This window comes from Physeter macrocephalus, chromosome 7 (genome assembly GCF_002837175.3).
Source record: "Physeter macrocephalus isolate SW-GA chromosome 7, ASM283717v5, whole genome shotgun sequence".
NCBI classification, from domain to species: domain Eukaryota; kingdom Metazoa; phylum Chordata; class Mammalia; order Artiodactyla; family Physeteridae; genus Physeter; species Physeter macrocephalus.
This window is the reverse complement of record NC_041220.1, coordinates 20,322,271-20,342,856: the sequence shown is the minus strand read 5'-3', so window position 1 is coordinate 20,342,856 and position 20,586 is coordinate 20,322,271. Positions and strand designations below refer to the sequence as shown.

The window sequence follows — 20,586 nt, the reverse complement described above, 5'->3', positions numbered from 1 at the left end:
AGCCTGTGCTCCGCAACGGGAGAGGCCACAACAGTGAGAGGCCCGCGTACCGCAAAAAAACAAAAAACCAAAAAAACAAAAAAACTACTTGGGGGCTTCCCTGGTGGCACAGTGGTTAAGAATCCGCCTGCCAATGCAAGGGACATGGGTTCGAGCCCTGGGCCGGGAAGATCCCACGTGCCGGGGAGCAACTAAGCCCGTGCACCACAACTACTGAGCCTGCGCTCTAGAGCCCATGAGCCACAACTACTGAGCCCGCGCGTCTAGAGCCCGTGCTCTGCAACAAGAGGAGCCACCGCAGTGAGAAGACCGCGCACCGCGACGAAGAGTAGACCCCGATCAATGCAACTAGACAAAGCCCACGTGCGGCAACGAAGACCCAATGCAGCCAAAAATAAATAAAATAAATAAATTTAAAAAAAAAATGCTTGGGGCCTCTCAGCTCCCCATCATCCTAAGTTAATATTTATCTTTATATTGATGATGGAATAACATTGTTATTTTGAGCAATGTTCCCTGTGCTGCTTTGTATGTCATCAAAGTATTCATGTTGGCCTATAAATTCATTTTCACAAAACTGTCACTGAATTATTTAAACAAAGGACCCTAGAATGTTTTCCTGATAAAATGGCATTTAAAAAATATGATGTAGTTTTGCTCAGGCAGAGCCAGCTTATGGAACAGGCAAAATTCAATAACTTATCCCCTAGGGTGCCTCTCTTGCTATCACCTCCCAACTCACACCCCCTATCTGCAGGGAGTGAGTTAGCATTGCTCCTCGAGGGTAAAAATAAACAATGGCCGAATAAAGCTCATAAATCTTGGTGGACAATTTCCAGGCAATACCAAGAGGTAAGTTGTGGCTCTAATGACGCTCTTGAAGGGACATTGGACTTTCATTGAAAAACAAAAAACAAGCCAAGAAACTTTCATTTTCATCCTTGTTCACTCTCTGAGCTTATAGATCAAAGCATATCTTCTGTTTTTAGGTGAGCGCTCTGCACAAGGAAAAACCAAGAACTGACAGCTTGATGAATCCTCTCCACACCTGGGCAATAAATATGTAAGTGCCCTAATTTCACTCACTGAGATACTCATTAATATCTGTTTTGTTAGCCTGCTGCAGCTCAGATTAGTTTTAAAGACTTTTATAACCTGAAAAGTTAATAGCTTGTGTCAGTTAAACCATCATTTTCTATTTGTCTAAAAACAAACTCTGAGAACACTTGCCAGAGAAATAAATGTCTTGGGGGCTGTAGGAGATTCTTCCAGTTGCCCTGCCTACCTCAGGAATGATACAATTCATGCTTTCTGCCTGTTGGTAATGTCTCCTCATAGATGCAGTTTGCCTCTGTCTGGGTCAGCATATACATACTTAACAGTGGCAGTTAGACAGGGTTCTATTGCTAAGGAAGACTTGCAGGACCCAAAATGACAGTAAAAAAAAAAAAAAAAGATATGACCTAGCAGCTGCATTAAGGTAAGAACGTGCATCACAGCCAAAGGCTGGCTCAGGGAGAGGGGTCCAGAGATGCCAGCGGGGAGGTCCAATTGTCCTCTCTCCGGAAGAACCGTACCCAGATGTACTTTCTCTCTGGAGCCAGGAACCATGGGTGTGTGCACAAAGTACCTCTAACAAGGTGATCCAAAATGCACGCTCAGCTGGCGTTTCTTATACACTAAGTCCCCTACGTGTGAACCTTCAAGTTGCGACCTTTCAAAGACGTGACCATGCATTCCATCAACGTCAGGCATGAGTGAAATTGCACTCTGTCTCCTATTCCTAACAACCCTTCAGCTCTACCATCTCCCACCTCCTCTTCCTCCTCCAGTCAGTAACTCTTCTTGCCTGTTCACTCAGTGCCGGCCCCTGTATGCCAGCTGTGGTGCTGTACTACTGTACTTTTCAAGGTACTGTACTGTAAGGTTAAAAATGTTTTCTTCGTTTTTTGTTTTTTTAATATATTATTTGTGTGAAAAGTATTATAAACCTATTACAGTACAGTACTCTACAGCTGATTGTGTTAGTTGGGTACCTAGGCTAACTTTGTTGGACTTACGAACAAATTGGACTTACGAACACACTCTTGGAACAGAACTCGTTTGTGTATAGGGAACTTACAGTACCCAGACGGTCATGTAGGCACATTCTTGCTGTATAACTAGATGAGTGACAGAGCCCTCCAGGTGTCTCATTGAGACCAGATGCAAGGTGATCAATCTCATTACATTAATTGTTAATCAGTGAATAATTGAAACCTCTCAAAAACTATGTTTACAAGCAAATGCTATTCTGTGTGTTCCATTCTTTGACCAGGAGTCAGTGCAATGCAGGTACATGTTTTATTTCAGTAAAACAACTCAGCCCGATTTCAGGCCTGCTGGAATTAACCTTTCCAGCTTAGCATGGGACTGTCTTTTGCTTTTCTAGAATTGGGTAAGAAAAGTTTCTTTTGACTTATTTTTCACAAGCAGCATTGATTAAGTGCCTTCACAATTAGTGTTTGATAATTTTTAGAACCTGCAGAGAAATTTACCCTTTAGCAGCTGATAGTAAAAAAGCAAAAGAACAGATAAATAGGTGTACGCCCAGAATTGGCCTTGACACAATGGTAATCACTCTGGGTAGCGTCCGGGGGGAATATCATTGTTATGCCCACTACCTATGTCTACTTCCCAGCACAAATACAATGCTGTTTTGGATACTCAGCCAGGGTTTATTGAATAAATGATGCCAGCCATGCTTCTCTGGCCAGGAGCAGGAGACGTAAGCAAAGGAGTGTCATACAGACATGCATCAGTGTCAGAATTTCATCCTTCTCTAGCCAGCGAGGGGTGGGTTAGGATGAGAGGAATCTGGGACTTGCCTATCCTTTTGCAACGCACTCTTTCAGATGCAAAATTCAAGAACCTGAGAAGTGCGAGAAATTTGTGGAGACGCGGTCCAGCCCTCTCTAGTATATGGCAAGCTTCCTTCCGTACAACCTATGGTTTCTTTGCAATCCCGTGGCTAGTAAAAGGATGCTTTCCAGATTGTTAAAATGCTCAAATCTTAGTGACTAATTGTCCAGTTTGGAGGAAGAAGTCTTCTCTTCAGTTGGAAAGAGAAAGAAAAGTCTCTATGCAGGAGACAGTCTCTATACAGGAGAAAAGGAAGAGTACTGACCCAAACAAGCTCAACAAAATGAATTATTATCCAACTCCCATTCCTTTCAATTTTTGTACTTTAAAAAATATTCCTAGCCTCTAATCTCATGTCTTTTGATTTGCAGAGGTAAATAGCTTCTGTTGCCTTTCTGAGTAATTGTGGAATTACATAACAATGTTCTGAAGAGTAAAGATGAAAGTAATGGGAAGAAACATGTTTGAAATTGGTCAGTTCTGTTGTCTATTTGTCTTACCCTTTTTCAATATATTTCTCTTAGCAACCATTGTACTTTAAACGTAGTAACCGCTGAGTAATTGCTTTCTCCTAGAAATCAGATATCACCTAGAAATAAGATATCAACTCAGAAGTTCAGAATAAATAGGAATGCATTTATCAGAACTAGAAGTTGAGAAAAGAAGTTGAGAAGTCTTTGGATTGGTATGCAACAGCAAACACTATATGGAAACATTCATTCATGTTAAAATTTTTCACCTCAGGATAAATTTCTAGATGTATTTAATGAGTGCTGCTTCGTATAATGATCATCTATTTTGTGCTGAATGTTATATTTATTGGAATTCCAGAATACCTTTAATCTATGATCCTTGCCCTCTCTGCAAAGCTTTGTCTAGTGAGAACATGAAATCACACATAAGAAATAAGAAAATAGAGAAAAAAATTAAAAAGCTATATGGGCATGATTGATACAATCGATCAATTCAGTCTAGTTCTAAAATCTCTTAAGACTTTTATGTCAACAAGAGGAAGGTTGATAGGAGTTCCAAAAAATATTATCTTTCACTGCAGATTTATTGCTATATTTAGGGGCCATAATTTATTTAGAATAAGAAAATGATTATTTTAGTTTAAACTTTCCCTGTATAATTCATTTTCCTCCCAGTTATTAGCTGATACCTCCCTCAAAATGGCTATTAGTGCAAAAATAACTTGTGGTAAGTTTTGAAGGCCACTGGAATCAAAGATTAGAGATACATTAGCTGTATGTACTTCTATACATATTTGTGCTCACTTATAATGCAAATATGCTCTATTATCTTCTTCTCAGATTAATTATTTTATGACAAGAGATTAATTCTTTTATGACAAGGTGACAAGGAATTGATTTGCTGTTACATAGGACTTCTGCTAAGGCCAGAATTTTTATGCCAAAATGTAGAGCAGGAAATCACATCCTTTTCTTACTGGTGCCAACAAATGGTCTGAACAAATTGGTTAATAATGAGTGTGAAGGGACATTAGCTAATAATATCTATATGGGGAAAATATATAAAAAAACTAAATGTAAAAAAAACTAGAAGAAAAATTTGTTAGGTTATATTATGTGTCTGATTAAGAATTTTCAGACCATGAAACAATATAACACAATGGAAATAATAGGAATTCTACTACATCATGACTTAAAATTTCCAAACATAAAAATTTTCATAAAGAAAACCATAAATTATAAATCGGGAATATGTTTGTCATAAATATGAGACCAATTCATTAATATTTTAAATATACAAAGACAGTTATACAAATCGGAAATTTTTTAAATGAGCAAAGGCCATGAACAGGCAATTCACAGAGGAGGAAATAAAAATGGTAATATAAAATTATAGAAGAGTTCCTGTACTATTACTAATCAAAAATGGAATTAAGACCAAAAAAATTATAACCTTCAATTACTTGAGTTTTACTTTTTCTAATTTTTAAAAATCATACTGGTGAAGCAAATAGTATCATATGCTGCATTTGACAGTAAAAACTGGATTAACTGGATTAATCTTTCCGAAGAGCAGTTTGGTAATATTCACTAAGAGACTTAAAATATTCACATTTGTCACCTAGCAACTTCACTTTTAGGAAATTTTCAAAAGGAAATTATTTGAAATGTGATTAAAGATTAATATACAAAGAATGGTAGCAAACATTTAGAAACAGCATGTCCAGTGGTATGGAAATTTCAGATAAATTAGGTATGATCCAATCAATGACATTATACAACTAGCAAAAGTGATTATCAAGACAATTTTTTAATTGCATGTAGACATGTCCAAGATATATCTTAAATGAGGGGTAAAACAATTTTAGAACGGAAAAGAAAGTCTTTTCATTGCTCTGAGACCAATCCTGTGCTGTAGACGGGAGGAGACCTACTGCCACTTGGCCGCTCCCTCTCCAGTAGGTCTCCTGTCCGTTCTGCTCCAAGCCACCTGCCAGTTTAAGAAGTGAGGGGAGTTTCAGATCAATGAAGAACCAAGGGGCAGCAAGACCAGTAACTTGTATGAAAGTCTCATCCCACAGATCCTCAACAAAGTGGAATGTTACCCATTTCTATTTTTCTTGCAGATACAATTCACTGTACTTCTGTAATTTTCTAAATGATACCCTTGATAATCTAAAAGCATCTTTGTGAACTTCCAGAAAAGCTTAACATGTTTTTCAATTATTTTTCTTACATTTTAAAATGAATAATGAGGGCTAAAAAGAAAACATCACAAGTAAAACAAGATTTATTTTCTGATCCTAGTCTATGGCCTTCAACAAATTTCTTTATAATGCTTTGCAGTAGGTTCCACATCTATAAAATCAGGACAGAATGACCTTTTCTCCTAAAACCATTGTGCTTCTTTGCTTATAAAGTGTTGTCAGTATGATTAAAGAATCTACCATGCTACTTTATTATTAAAGTGATCATTAATTTTTTGTAAGAATCACAAATATACAAAATTTTAGGGTTGTGAGAGGTTCAGTGACCATAAATTTCTTCAGTGACCGTAAAGAAGCCAGCACGTTGAATTTTAGAGAGATTATAATGTTGGAAAGAAAGCTTATGCTGTATTGGTACAGACATTCAAACTGAAATGTCAACTAATGAATAAAATCATTAATGAAGCAAGCAAAATTCATTTCTTGAAAAAGATTGTCGATGTGTAATACACTCTGATGAAAAATCCAGTTTGTTCCTATATTGGTTTCTGATCTTTGAGAAAAAAAAGATCAGTACAGTATTAATCATGAACATTATCCTACTCACATAAATTGAGATGTTCACCTAGCTGATCTGTGCTGCAAACGCTTAGCTTCACTTAGAAACTCACCTACAGAGGATTACAGTTCCGTTGAAGAAAAAGTGACAGAGATCTTACTCCTTGTCCAGTACTAGACCAGGTATTAAGAGGGACATAACATGGTTGCTGTCCTCCAGGAGCTTAGACAAGTGTAGAGAAATACAAATAAGATCATTTTAATAGAATATAGTAAATAAGGGAGTGGTATGTAAAGATAGCCATGGTACCTTGAAGTTTAATGGTAAATTTCTTAGAGAAGATAGTATTTAAGTTGAGACTTACAGGGTAAGAAAAAAAAATGACCTGGGTTTTTCTAGGCACAGGGAATAGCATATGTAAATGCAAAGAACTGTGAAACTGAGTGGTATATGAAAAAAATTATAGATAATTGGTTAACTTAGAGCTGTTCTATATACAGCTGCTGCAGGGTCAATGAACCGTTGATACTATTCCACAATGAGATTAAGTACAGAAACTGTGTGTAAGCATTTAAAAATTGTTATAGCAATCTGCTATTGCTTCAACATTTTATTCACATGATTTTATTCTTTAAAATATCAGTTAGCAACTGATTAGAAATTTTTAAAAACCAACCTGGTCCACGGATAACTTGGGAAGCAAGGGCCTAGAAGATATAGTTCAATGCCAGAAGGGCTGAGAAATGAGGCTGAAGCAGTGGAAGACACCAGATCATGAGAGGTCTTGTCTCCCATGCTAAGCTAAATCATAAAGGACTTCACATGGCGAGAATGAAATACTTTCTTTTTCTAGGCAGAATAAAATCTGACGCTTTCCTTTTTACTAATGCCATCAAGCAGCCATTTATTTATTTGGGGAGACCCTCTGACCCTGAATGTAAAACACACCCAGGAAGTTAGTCCAAACTTTGAGAGCGGGGAGTGTTTCAGTCTCCCTGTAATCTCTGTGCTCCATCCAGGGCTACGCCGTGCTCTGGCCTGTGCTAGACCATCTGTCAGCCACAGGTGCTCTGGGAGGACATTAGAAATGCCCTGCTTTACAGTCCTTTCCACAGACTAAGACTTGACCTGGATCCTGTGTCCACCCTCTGTTCTTCCAACTGTCCCGCAAGACACGGTAACCGGTGTCCGGCTCCCGCACTGCAAGGCAGCAATGCAACCATCCCTAGCAAAGGTCCTGCCTCACCGACCATGCCATGAGGGAGCAAGGTGCAGGTCTCCACCTTGGTCCACTACCCACCCTCACCCCCACCATATCATCCTCCTCCCAGACTCCAGCAAACCACCAGCACTGCGATCAGCAGCACGACAGCACCTACCCTGCCATGCCAGGCATGTGCCCCTTTCCCAATGAAAGCACAGAAGCTTCCATCTCCTGCTCTTTTGGGGGGCCAAAACAGAAAGTTCTTTCTGTACCGCAAACAAGAAAACCCAAAGTAATAAACCAAAGCCCCGACTCTCCTTCCTGTGGAGGAGAAGTGCAGAGTTGCCTGTTCACTCTTCTCCCTGATAAGTACACGGCAGCAAAGCATGAAAGTTGCCAATACATTTCTTAATTACTCGCATCGTTACCCCAAGCAACAGACCTCGAACGATGTTGCGTTAGTGATAGGGTACGGTGAAGTACTTTAATCAGAAGAGGAATATGATGAGATCTGTGCTTGAGACACATCACTGAGTGGTCAGTGTGGAAGATTAATTCAACAGGAGTAAGACTGGAAGCCGAGAGGTCAGAGGACTATTTCAGTATTCCCCGGGAAAAGAACAAGGGCTTCACCAGGTCTGCAGGTCCAGTAGGGATACAGATGAAGAGGCGGAATAGAATAAAGAATTGTCCGGAAGGTAACATTCTCCAGAGGTAGGGAGTGTGTGAACGTAGGCATTGGGGAAGGAGAACTATTAGGGGTGTAGATTATGGCCACACATCTAGCATGAGTGCCTGGATGGATCATGAAGGTAAGAGCAAAGGCTGGAATTACGGAGCGAGAGGGAAGAGGTTTGGGAGGCAGTCTAGTGGGTTTCCTTTCAGACTTGTTGAGGTTGAAGTGCTTATGAGACATTCCAGTGACTCTACTGGGTGGTCAGTAGTCTCTACTCAGCTGGTCACTAACATTTCTTACCAAGAGATGGTGTCCCCCAGCATCTCTACTTCTTCACTTTCTTGGAATCTGAACTTTTTTGTTTCCCCCTTTCCCACCCCACAGGCTTACTCTTCAGCTTCTGTGCTCCAGGGGTAGAAAGGGAGAAAGTCCTGTGGATTCAATCCTGACTTCCAATCCTGCTCGCCAGTGTGCACCAGTCACCTGTCCCAATAAAGTGATGTCCAGATGACACGCAATAATCTAAGAGAATTGGAAACCATCCTGGGCCTCTCCTGTCCTTTAAGATGTGAAAACACACATTACCGCATTTTACAGGAACATTCCTAGGGGAGGGAATTTTAGGAGGGGCATCTGTGAGCAGGTAACCTGACAGCCCAGGCAGGTGGCTTCACTGATGAAATGACTGTCCCTTGAGTTTAAAGTTTTCAGAACTAACGTTTCTTATCCACGGAGACCTTCCTACTTTCTCAGTGTTCTTTTCTTACCTAACGTTTGTATTTATTGTTTTCCACTATGTTAATGCAGGGAAAATTTGCAAGTGTATTATTAAATATTGGGTCGAAATCCTGCCATGCTACTTTGTACGTAAATATACTTTATTCATACTTCCATGTGTTACCTTTCATAAATAATTGCTGTGCTCAACACACTAAAAATACGATAATACGACTGTGAAAACGGCAATGATACTGTCTTCCCATAATTATGAGTATTTTTGGATTGATCATCAGACTATGAGAGCTCACTAATGAAAGGCATCTAATAAGTGAGAAAGGGACAAAGGAGTCACGTATCAGACCCTGTTCAAGGGAAGTCAATTTACCATTTCTTGGGTCTTTCTCTTTGTAATTCACACTATGTGACAAGGATGTTAAGGGCATTTATGACACTCTGTACTGCGTTCATTACGAAGATAACAGGACTGTGATTTTTCATAATCCACTTGATTGACACCATCTCTGTGCATTTTTATTTTCTTTTAGAAATGTATTGATTTGTTCTAGCAATCATTGTGAAATCTCCAGTTTGTAGAAACCAACATTTCATAAATACATAATTGTGATATTATTTTTCAGTGTATCACTTCCCTAAAAATACCATATGATTATAGCTGCCGCTCCATCAGGGTCAAATTCTTCTGTTGAAGGCTGAATGATAAACCTTGACCGCTCCTTGGACACAGGGGATCAAGACATCATGTTGGCTGAAGTTCTATGGAAAGTTCTGGAACGAAAAAGCTGCCAGTGGCAGCTCTTTAACTTTTATGATTACCTAAGCTGATTTCGGTGCTAAATTATCTTAGTGATATGAGGACAATGTAGTAGAGACAGAAGGGTACATTTATAACTACCTTTTACAATTTATTTTGTTGCAGTGTATTTTAAAATGGTCAGCGTTGGGCTTCCCTGGTGGCGCAGTGGTTGAGAATCCGCCTGCCAATGCAGGGGACACGGGTTCGTGCCCCGGTCCGGGAGGATCCCACATGCCGCGGAGAGCCTGGGCCCGTGAGCCATGGCGGCTGAGCCTGCCGGTCCGGAGCCTGTGCCCCGCAACGGGAGAGGCCACAACAGTGAGAGGCCCGCGTACCACACACAAAAATAAATAAATAAATAAATAAATAAATAAAATAAAATGGTCAGCGTTGAGGATTATGTGAATAATCATTTTGGTTTTTGCTCCCTGATGTCTGCACTACTTCTAATCAAGGACACCAAACAAGAATACTTATATTTCTTACTGGTGCCTCTTTATGTTTCTTTGAGAAGAAAAATGGGGAATAAAAAAGAAAAAGAAAAAGAACAACAATAGGGTATAGAAAAAGGCTAGGATCTCCAGTACCTACACTTTCCCTTGAGGGATGCTTTGCCCATGCTTAACTCTAACCTAGAAGTCTTTAAATGGGTGCAACAGTGGCTAGAGCATGCCGACCATGGAGCATTTGTCTTCAAAAGAAAAATATTCCAACACCCCCAGAATGCTTTACAGAGCAAAAGCATTGTTACACAGAATGCAGTAAAGACACAAACTCTTCTGCAATTTAAATTACTACAAGTGATATGCTATTTTGACTTCTAGAAAAACCATTTTCTTGACCTTTAATAAATATTGTTCGAAGAGAGTTTATAAGGATCAGGAAGAAGGAAAGCTTTTTAAACATAATGAAAGAATGAAATTCACTCTAGTTCAAGAATTATACATAAGGAATATACTCTATACCTACAACTATAGCATTAAATCTTTAAAAAGTCAAAGTGATAAGAGGATTGAGAAATTTGCAGAGATATTCATGGCATTTTGTAAAGTCAATCTCAAAGGTAATGTCTGCATTTTTATAAGTCAACTTGAACTTCTGTTGAAATAGGGCACTTGGTTTTCAAGCCAAAATTATCATTAATCAGATGTTTTTTTAATTATCTGATTTAGATGATCTACTTTTTTTTTGTGGTCCCCCCTCCTCTCCCACCCCACCCCACCCCTACTTTTTTTATGCCTGATTTCTTATAAGTTTTTTATTCTGATAAACAGTTCAAATGTCACTGCAGCCAAGGAAAATATGTATTTAGATCAAAGGCAAACCTTTCTGTGTGTTTGTTCTGCATGACAATATGAATATAATTTAAGTCTATCAATAGTCAAAACATAAACAAGAGCTAATTAACTGGCACTGTTGTCATCTAAGAATAAGCGGATGTTGTTGTCTGACACACTGGTTGTGATCAGTCAGCAGAGAAAGACTTCTAAATTCCCCTTGCTGAGCTGAAATGTTCCCTTACATATCTGACAAATCTGTATCTTATTTCTTGCCTACCTGCCAAACTTAAGTTCTTGAGGATCAACTTAGGACACCGACAAACCTTCAACAATGAGCGTGCTAGCTCTTCCTCCTGATTTTTCTCCATCGAGAATTTATGGGGCTCTAAAAAGAAAAGTGGATAAGTCCTTTAAAAGTTGTTTTTTGAGTGGTAGTCTCAAGACTGTGAATTTGTTAATTATTGCCTAATATTGAAGATATCCATCATTGTGATTAATTAACCAATAAGTACCTTGAACTGAGACTATGTCATGGATTATCTACAGAACTTCTGGTCAAAATTTCCCCACAAACACAAACAAGACTTCTCATGTTCCTTTAAATAAGTATACTTTGTCTTTTCTTCAAGGGGATTTATCCTATGGGCCTGAACACCTTTTTCTTGTTCTGGATACTATTTAAAGGAAAAACAGTTTTGATAAATAATGAAAAAACATCTATCTTGTTCATCAATATTACATTCCTGAACTTAAAGTCAGAATTCTACCAAAGTGATTACGGATCATATCATTGGTTATTGACACTGTGTCTGAGGCACTGTTTCCAGGCACTGTGCTAAAACCTTCACATCTGTCATCTCAGTTAATAAGAAAACAATGATAAGATACAACTCTTAATATTACATTATATTTGTTTTATTATTTTTCTCAGCAGGAGCATATTCATTTTAGATATATGGAAACCAAGACAGAAAATTAAATAACTTACCCAAGGTGGTGCAACGAGTAAGCAGTAAAAATTTGGATTCCAACCTAAACCCCAAATCCCTGCTCTTCATCGCTTTATTACTTAGTCTTTCTAATCTCAGTTTACCTATATATAAAAATGGGTTAACAATTATGCTCCTGCCTATAGTTAAAACAGGGACCACTTTATCATCCCATTATAAACAAAAGTGACAGAGTCATGCATTAATCCTATGAAATCTCCAAAAAAGCTACAAAAATTAATAAATTAATTTGTAATAGTTGAAGAATATAAGATCAATATACAGAATCAACTGATTTCTTTTATTTAGTAACCAAAAAACGAAAATTAAAAATATATATATACCATTTACAATAATGCCAGCATATATAAAATTCTGAGGGATAAATTTTACAAAATATGTTCACTCCCTGTACACTTAAAAACTGTCAAACTTCTAAGAGAAATTAAAGAATACTAAATCATGCATTAAAAGACTCTATTATTAAGATGTCAGTTCTATTCGAATTGATCTACAGATTTATTACAGTTTCAGGCCAAATTTAATTTTCTTCTTTGTAGAAATTGATAAGATGATTCCAATGTTTATATGGAAATAAAATGGACTTAGACTAGCTAAAACATTTTTTTAAAAGCCTAAATTTGGACGACTCACAATACTGGATTTAAAAACTTACTTTAAATCAAGACAGTTCAGAACTGACCTAAGAATAGAATTTAATCAATGAAATAAAATAGAGATTACAGAAAGAATTAAATGTATGCTTTTCTCCTATATACACATGAATATATGGTCAACTGATTTTTGACAAGGGTGCCACAATAATTCAATGGGGAAAGGACAGTCCTCTCAACAAATTGTTCTGGAACTCACGTGATGAAAAAGCAAAGCTCAGCACTTACCTCATACCACACACAAAACTGACTCTAAAGTGTCATAACCTTAAACATTAAATCCAGATCTATAACATTTGCCTTCTTTAATGTCAGTAAAGATTTCCTAGATAAGGCCCAAAAGGCCAAAATTAAAGACAACGTCAACCGAACTTTAAACTAAAAATTCTGCTCTCCAAATGAGCGTTAATAAACTGAAAATGCAAAGCCAAAGAATAGGAGGAAATATTTGCATTATATATATCTGACATGGCTTAGATCTAGGACATATAAGGAGGTCAAAGAACTTAAAAATAAGAAGTCAATCCACTGAAAAACAGAAAAAAAATTTGAAAAGACAATTCACTAAAGGGGATATATGATTTTCTGATAAGCACATGAAAAGATACTTAATATCAGTTATTCATCAGGAAAATGCAAATTTAAAACTACAGTGAGATACCACTACATATCCACAGGAGTGGCTAAAATTATAAAGACCAATAATGCCAAGTGTTGATGGAAATATGGAGAAACTAGAACTCTCATACGTTGCTAGTGGGAATGTAAAATCATTCAACAATTTGAAAAACAATTTAGCAGATTAAATTTTCCTGAGATAAAATTTTAAAAGTTAAATGTATACTTCTTATAGTACACCATCTCCACCCATATGTATTTACCCAAGACAAATGAAAACACATGTCATGGCTATACAAAGACCTGTAACCAAAGGTTCATATTAGCTTTATTCATAATAGCCAAATGCTACTAAACAAATTGTGGTATAGTCACACAATGGAATACCACTCAGAAATAAAATAGAAAAAACTACTAATACACCTAACAAAATGAATCTAAAAAACATTATGCGTTATGCTGCAAAAAAGAAGCCAGATATAGTGGAATGCATATTTTATGACTTCATTTATATGAAGCACTAGAAAAGAAATCAGCCCAGTGGCTGTCCTGGGCCAGGATATAAGGGGAATGCCAAGAGAAAGGGAATTTTTTGAGATGATAGAAATTTCTGTAGTTTGATTATGGCATTGATTACAGAGGTGTACATATTTGCCAAAACTCATGCTGTAGACTTAAAATGGGTATATTTTTATATGTAAAATATACCTTACTAATATCGACTTTAAAGATATTTTTAATAATTAGTGATGTTGAGCATCTTTTCATGTGCTTTTTGGCACCTGTATGTCTTCTTTGGAGAAATGTCTGTTTAGATCTTCTGCCCATTTATTGATTGGGTTGTTTGTGTTTTTTTGATATTGAGCTGCATGACCTGTTTGTATATTTTGGAGATTAGTCCGTTGTCAGTTGCATAGTTTGTAAATATTTTCTCCCATTCTGTGGGTTGTTCATGATTTCCTTTGCTGTGCAAAAGCTTTTACGTTTGATTAGATTTTGAGCACCCTTCTCTAGTATCAGGTGTTTGTGATATCTGTGTACCCCCTTGCTCACAAACATAAACCAAGCCTCTATGTGTGTGTGTGTGTGTGTGTGTGTGTGTGAGAGAGAGAGAGAGAGAGAGAGAGAGATAAACTCTGATAAAGGACAGAGTGTCTTTGGCATGCTGGCAATATATTATCAGAGAGCTTCTCCTGCTGCTGTTGCAGTACAGTATTAATAATGCTGTGTGCATTTAAATTATAAATGTCAGTACAGTGCATTATTTATAGCATTTTGCTTGGAATTATAACTAAAGCAAATGAAGGCATTTAAAACAAAAACTGTCAGCCACTACATTGCTGTTCCCATTGGATTGCCATTTAATGATCTCAAAGAGCTTAGATGAGTTGATTGATTGGAGGAGGCACAGATGAGGTTTTCGCGGGATTTGCCGTGAAACCCACTTATTTGCTGAGTGCGGTACCACTGTTTGTGGTATGTGTGCTACAAGAGGCAGGTTTTAATTAATTACTTTTAATAATTAGTTCTATTAGCTAAGAACCATGATTCAGAAAAGTATTGAACTTCACTTTGACATCCTCGACAGATGAGCCCAGTCTCAACTCCGTCTTGTTGTTGGGATATGGCCACTCCCTGGGATTGCCATGAATTTTTATTTCAAAAGAAGACTAGTTCCTCTAAAATCCTGCTAGCTGAACTTCCCACTCTGTGGAGGTTCAGAATGTGGAGTATAGAAATGAAGTTGAACTGTCTGGATAGAGAAATGTGGGAAGCTTTCAAAGGTTGACGTTTTTAAAAATGTGTGTGGGAAGGGAATAGAAATTGAAATCATCTATTAATACCACATTCTAATAGTTATCAACATCATCATCCTCAATAAAGTTTTATTACCTCCTACTAGCCCAGGGTATTGTTTTAGACACAGCAGTAACCAAAAGATACCATAAGTGATAATTCCCTCTAGGAGCTTATTGTATAGAAGATAATACATGTAGTTTAAGAGGAGGGCTCTTTGTGACTTACTGCTCACATGGGCAAATGAGGTGAAGTGATTAAACGGAAAACTAAATGTTATATGGCATTGCTTGTTCTCCGAGCTGTGTGCATTGGGCACAGAGCACAGGCACGGAATAAACGATGAGCTCTGCGTTAGAGATGAGCTAGGTTCCATCAGTTTTCTTCTCAATTCTGAGATGGTGATATTAAGGTTTTGAGAAGATTAAGTAAAATAATGCGTGCAAATCATTTAGCACAATGACTAGCATATAAACCAAGCGTGAAAAACAATAACTTCAAAACAAAACAAAATTAAATGTAGCAGAGGGCTAATACAGACAAATGTAAGTATACAAGTTTCGAGCATAAATAGAAGCCACATCCTGGAAAAGTTTTGCCTCTCTTTCTATAGGTACTGAAGCAACTCTAAATGTATTTCAGCCAAGTAGAATCTTATGGAGGCAAGAAATAGTTAAAGGCTGATGCAGCAGCAGATCTTTTTTATTTTGCTTTTAAATTATTTTTAATGCAGAAAGGAAGGAAAAGGGCAGAGTCAAAAATATTTCCGAAAGAATATATGTGATTTTGATGCTGAGAATAGCTCCTTTGCGTGGCACAATTTAATTCCACGGGATTATATTTCCTTCTCTCGGTCTATTTTAGGGGATAGTTTTGGCCAAAGGTCAAGAAAGACTCCCTTCTCCTTGCTGAACCCAATTAATTAATTAGGTACTTTACTAAAGCAGTGAAAGGTTCACACCCTTAAGACACAAACATTCATCTAAAGATTTCCAGAAAAGATCCCTTTATTTGCTAGTCAACTCAGTATTAATTAATAATCAACAATTACCCACACTGGATTTTCAAACTTCAGCCACATGAGTCTCTCTCCTGACTTGTTTCAAAGGCCTGAGATTTTCTGTGACTCACCCCACTCTACCCCCATTTTAAAAGGCATGGATTTTTAAAAATGGATTCATCTAGGATCAAGGCCAACAGATCACTGGATCTGTCCTTTGAGGTAACCTGCCAGCTTCTTTTATCCCAAGGTGATGAACAGCAATAATAACCAATTACAATATATACTGTCCAATTATGGGCATTTTTGGGAAGCAGGTTTGCATTATTCTGTAAAAGACATTGCAAAGTTTCATGTAGGTAAAAGTCCTCATGAAAGTGCAAGCTATGACAACTTAAGCACATCTTGTAATGTAATTATCATCTTATACATAAACTTGCCATAATAACCTTGTGGGTGCGTTGGGTTGCTATTATCAATTTTCTCCTTTTTATATATATGGAAACATATGGTTGGCTCCCAGCAAAATAATTTATTACTAACGAATATGCAGACTGTTTATAAGTGGCCAAGAAAGCTTTGGCTATAATCCAGGTCTTCTGACTTCTAGTTCAAAGCCATTTCCATCAGAGATGCTGAAATTTATCTTTCCCTGGACTTGAAAGATCAGTTAGCCTACTGACCTTGCCCGGAATGTAATCGTGACTGCTAGATTACCAAAACTGTCGTTATGTCAACAAGAAGTTATTCAGCCAAAGACTTAAAGAGAAAATTCTCTTAACAGCACCTTAGCTTCACGAGGAAAAAAAGAAAAAAGAAAGAATTTAATAGGTACTTATTTGGAGACACATTATCAGAATGTTTTGGGCTAATGGAATGATTAAAGCTTACATATTCACTGATATCTAAGCAAATTATATCACTAGACTCACAATCCTATGACAACTTTTCTATAGTCTAAAGCAATGCTATTCAATAGAAATGTAATGTGAGCCACATATGTAATTTAAAATTTTCTAGTAGTCACATCAAAAAATAGAAACAGATGGGCTTCCCTGGTGGTGCAGTGGTTGAGAGTCCACCTGCCCATGCAGGGGACACGGGTTCGTGCCCCGGTCTGGGAGGATCCCACGTGCCGCGGAGCGGCTGGTCCCGTGAGCCATGGCCACTGAGCCTGCGCGTCCGGAGCCTGTGCTCCGCAACGGGAGAGGCCACAACAGTGAGAGGCCCGCGTACCGCTAAAAAAAAAAAAAAAAAAAGAAACAAATGAAGTTAATTATTTCTATATATATATATATATATACATTAACTATGAAAGAAATACGTTCTTTTTTCCAAACTAAGTCTTTGAAATCAGTTGTGCATTTTATACTTACAGCCCATCTCAATTCAGACTTGCCCACATTTCAAATGTTCAACAGCTACCATGTTTCAAGACTACCATATTGGACAGCACACGTGCACGGAGTCTAGGACCCCCAATCCTGATATCTAGTAACTCTAATACCCAAAACTAAAAAGAGGGAGCAGGGAGACAGAACAATACTTAAAAATATCGAATAGTTCAGAACCAGTGCTTAGTGATAGAATCAAATGCTTGTCAAGCTATACAATTAATTCTTCAAAATAAAGTGTTGTCTATATGACTTTTATAAAGGAAAACTATGTTAAATTATAAACCAGTTGCCCTACTAGATACTCCCATTTTCCAGTTTTCTTCTCAAAAAAGACTACAACTAGGTTTTTAAATCTAATATATTGCACATGGACCCAGCAGATATTTCTGCTTGGTATCAATAGTGAGATAACAATTTTTTTTTTTTTTTTTTGCGGTACGCGGGCCTCTCACTGTTGTGGCCTCTCCCGTTGCGGAGCGCAGGCTCTGGACGCGCAGGCTCAGCGGCCATGGCGCCCGGGCCCAGCCGCTCCGCGGCACGTGGGATCCTCCCGGACTGGGGCTCCCGGGCCCAGCCGCTCCGCGGCACGTGGGATCCTCCCGGACCGGGGCACGAACCCGTGTCCCCTGCATCGGCAGGCGGACTCTCAACCACTGCCCCACCAGGGAAGCCCGAGATAACTATTAAGAATATAGTTAGAGATAAGGTAAGATCATTTTCAATTTTATCAACCACTCAGCATGTTGCAAATTCGTAAAGAGGAACCACCTGTGAACCGACAGGGGCTTATCATTCTCTATCTCTTACACTACAATGCTTCCTTGAGGCATTCACTCATCTGTGTATTCTGTATTCGATTATTTGTATCTACAGTGAATCTGTGACTCTTTTGTCAGGACATAAACACTATCAGGCAAAGCAAAAAATCTTCCCCAGCCATTATCACTTTGGCTTATGGTCCACCACCCTTCTGAATCTAGTACCGTCCATGAATTCTAGGTGAAAGTTATCCTCAGTGATCCATGGGTAACTGCATTTTCAAAACCCTTCCAGTTATTTTCCACCCTCTTATTTCGGTCACGATTAACTACACGCAAATCCCTGACTATTCCAGACCCTAGGTATTACTACCTTCCCCAGAAATGCTCTTCCTCTTGGAACGCCATCCTCCATAACTCTTAGCCTTTATAGCTTTCTCTAAAGACCCACGACAGAACTCAAATGTCACTCCTTCTGTGTCTCATTGTACATTTTATATAACTCTATTATATCTCACAATTGATTGCAATGATTTGAATATAAAAATATATTTGTATATTTAACCTGTGCTCTTTGTATTTACAGAGCCACTTCCAAATGCTCATTCCCATGGGGCTGGAAAGAATTCTACCACGGCATAGAGCCAACCTTAATAGGCACTCAATGCATGCATGTGGAATGAACGAGTGATCTTAATACAATTTCTGGCATATCAAAGTTTCCAAATCAAGTCATTAGCCTATGTTATAGCTATAGCCACATTACTAGGTGGGAAGGAAATAAAATTGGCCCTGAAATTTTAACAAAACCTACCTTAATAGGAAAGCCTAGTTTAAAATTTCTCCTGGCTAATTGTCCTTGATACATTTTTTCCTAATACCCTAGTAATATAACAATGGTGACATACATCAATTTATTAGATGAATTATTTATTGGGAACCTAGGTTGTTCCAAACACTGTCACTATGTCAGAAGTAAAATGGCAAGACAGACATAGCTATTGCCCACTTAGAGGTCAGAGAAAAAGATGAAAACTCATACATTTGCCTAAAACTAGAATTAAAATGATGAAATGGAACTGGAAAAGGCCCCACAAATATTTTGCTTCTGAAAAGAGAGCAAACCTGTTTCTCTGAAAAGCAAGATAATGGAAAGGAAAATGTCCTTTTATTTCCTCACTGTTTGCCCACTCAAAAAGATGATATGACCTAACGAAAACATTGAGCATGAATCCTGCGGCTGCATGGATTCATTTTTTGAGGCAAGCAAGATGATATTCTCATGCTTCTTTGTCCCCCAGACACCCTACCTCTCTTTCTATAATACTTCTCTATTCTCCATATAGAGACCGCAACACTCAGAAAACAACAGGCTAGAAAGTAGGAACAGGTCTTAAGTGCATGCACAAAAAGAGTCCTAGGAATAGAATATTCTGAGTATTCTTCTTTTTCATCTACCGTGCTGATTCGAATTGTTACAGAAGGAAGTTGGGGACGGGGAGCTGAAGGAGGGGTGTCACATGATTGAACCTCAACAGGGTTTATCAGGTGAAAGGCTGCCAAACTCCAGAAATGGAAATGGAAACTGTGTAGCAGTTTGTTCTCTTGTCATGCATATGAGATTGAACAAACACTCAAGTGGATGATGAGTGAGATCAAGGCAATCTACATATTGTATGTGTTTATCAACACCAGGTATAGATCCATTTCCTTCAAGGAAGAGTAAACAACAAGCTAGTAAAATACAGCCTATGAAGAAAAGCTGCAGTACAGGAGAATAGAACAAGATAAGGAAGACTCAGAAGGAGAGCATAGGTCTGAAACCGATTTATCATGAGAATCGTCGCATAAGCTTGGAAAAGAGCATGACCCCTACGACACAAAGAAACCAACATTAAGAGCACAGGTTAAGAGGCAATGGCAGCATGTGAGCACAAGTGTTTTGAAGATTCCAAGGGAACCAGACACAGTAGAATTAAAATTCTCTTTTGAAACTAAGAATAGAACTACCATATGACCCAGCAATCCCACTACTGGGCATATACCCTGAGAAAACCAGAATTCAAAAAGAGTCATGGGGGCTTCCCTGGTGGCGCAGTGGTTGAGAGTCCGCCTGCCGATGCAGGAGACAAGGGCTCGTGCCCCGGTCCGGGAAGATCCCACATGCCGCGGAGCGGCTGGGCCCGTGAGCCATGGCCGCTGAGCCTGCGCGTCCGGAGCCTGTGCTCCGCAACAGGAGAGGCCACAACAGTGACAGGCCCTCATAACGCAAAAAAAAAAAAAAAAAAAAAGGAGTCATGTACCACAATGTTCACTGCAGCTCTCTATACAATAGCCAGGACATGGAAGCAACCTAAGTGTCCATCAACAGATGAATGGATAAAGAAGATATGGCACATATATACAATGGAATATTACTCAGCCATGAAAAGAAACGAAATTGAGTTATTTGTAGTGAGGTGGATGGACCTAGAGTCTGTCATACAGAGTGAAGTAAGTCAGAAAGAGAAAAACAAATA

At 38.3% G+C, this 20,586-nt stretch overlaps 1 protein-coding gene across 3 annotated transcripts in view; it reads left to right on the top strand.

The window, feature by feature from the left end:
- The window catches only part of EMCN (endomucin), a 99,001-nt gene extending 89,091 nt beyond the window's left edge, over nt 1-9,910 (top strand). Inside the window, exons 11-13 of one of the 3 annotated variants that reach the window (XR_003680482.2) lie at nt 990-1,063; nt 3,273-3,374; nt 8,405-9,354. Coding sequence is in view for 2 of the 3 variants with exons in the window: in XM_028491688.2 (XP_028347489.1) it covers nt 990-1,024 (35 nt within the window). In the remaining variant the exon portion in view is untranslated. Of the gene's footprint in view, nt 1-989; nt 1,064-3,272; nt 3,375-8,404; nt 9,355-9,677 lie in introns of those variants that run through there. The other 2 variants (XM_028491688.2, XM_028491687.2) reach the window with 2 other exon arrangements.
- Nucleotides 9,911-20,586: the final 10,676 nt, after the last annotated feature.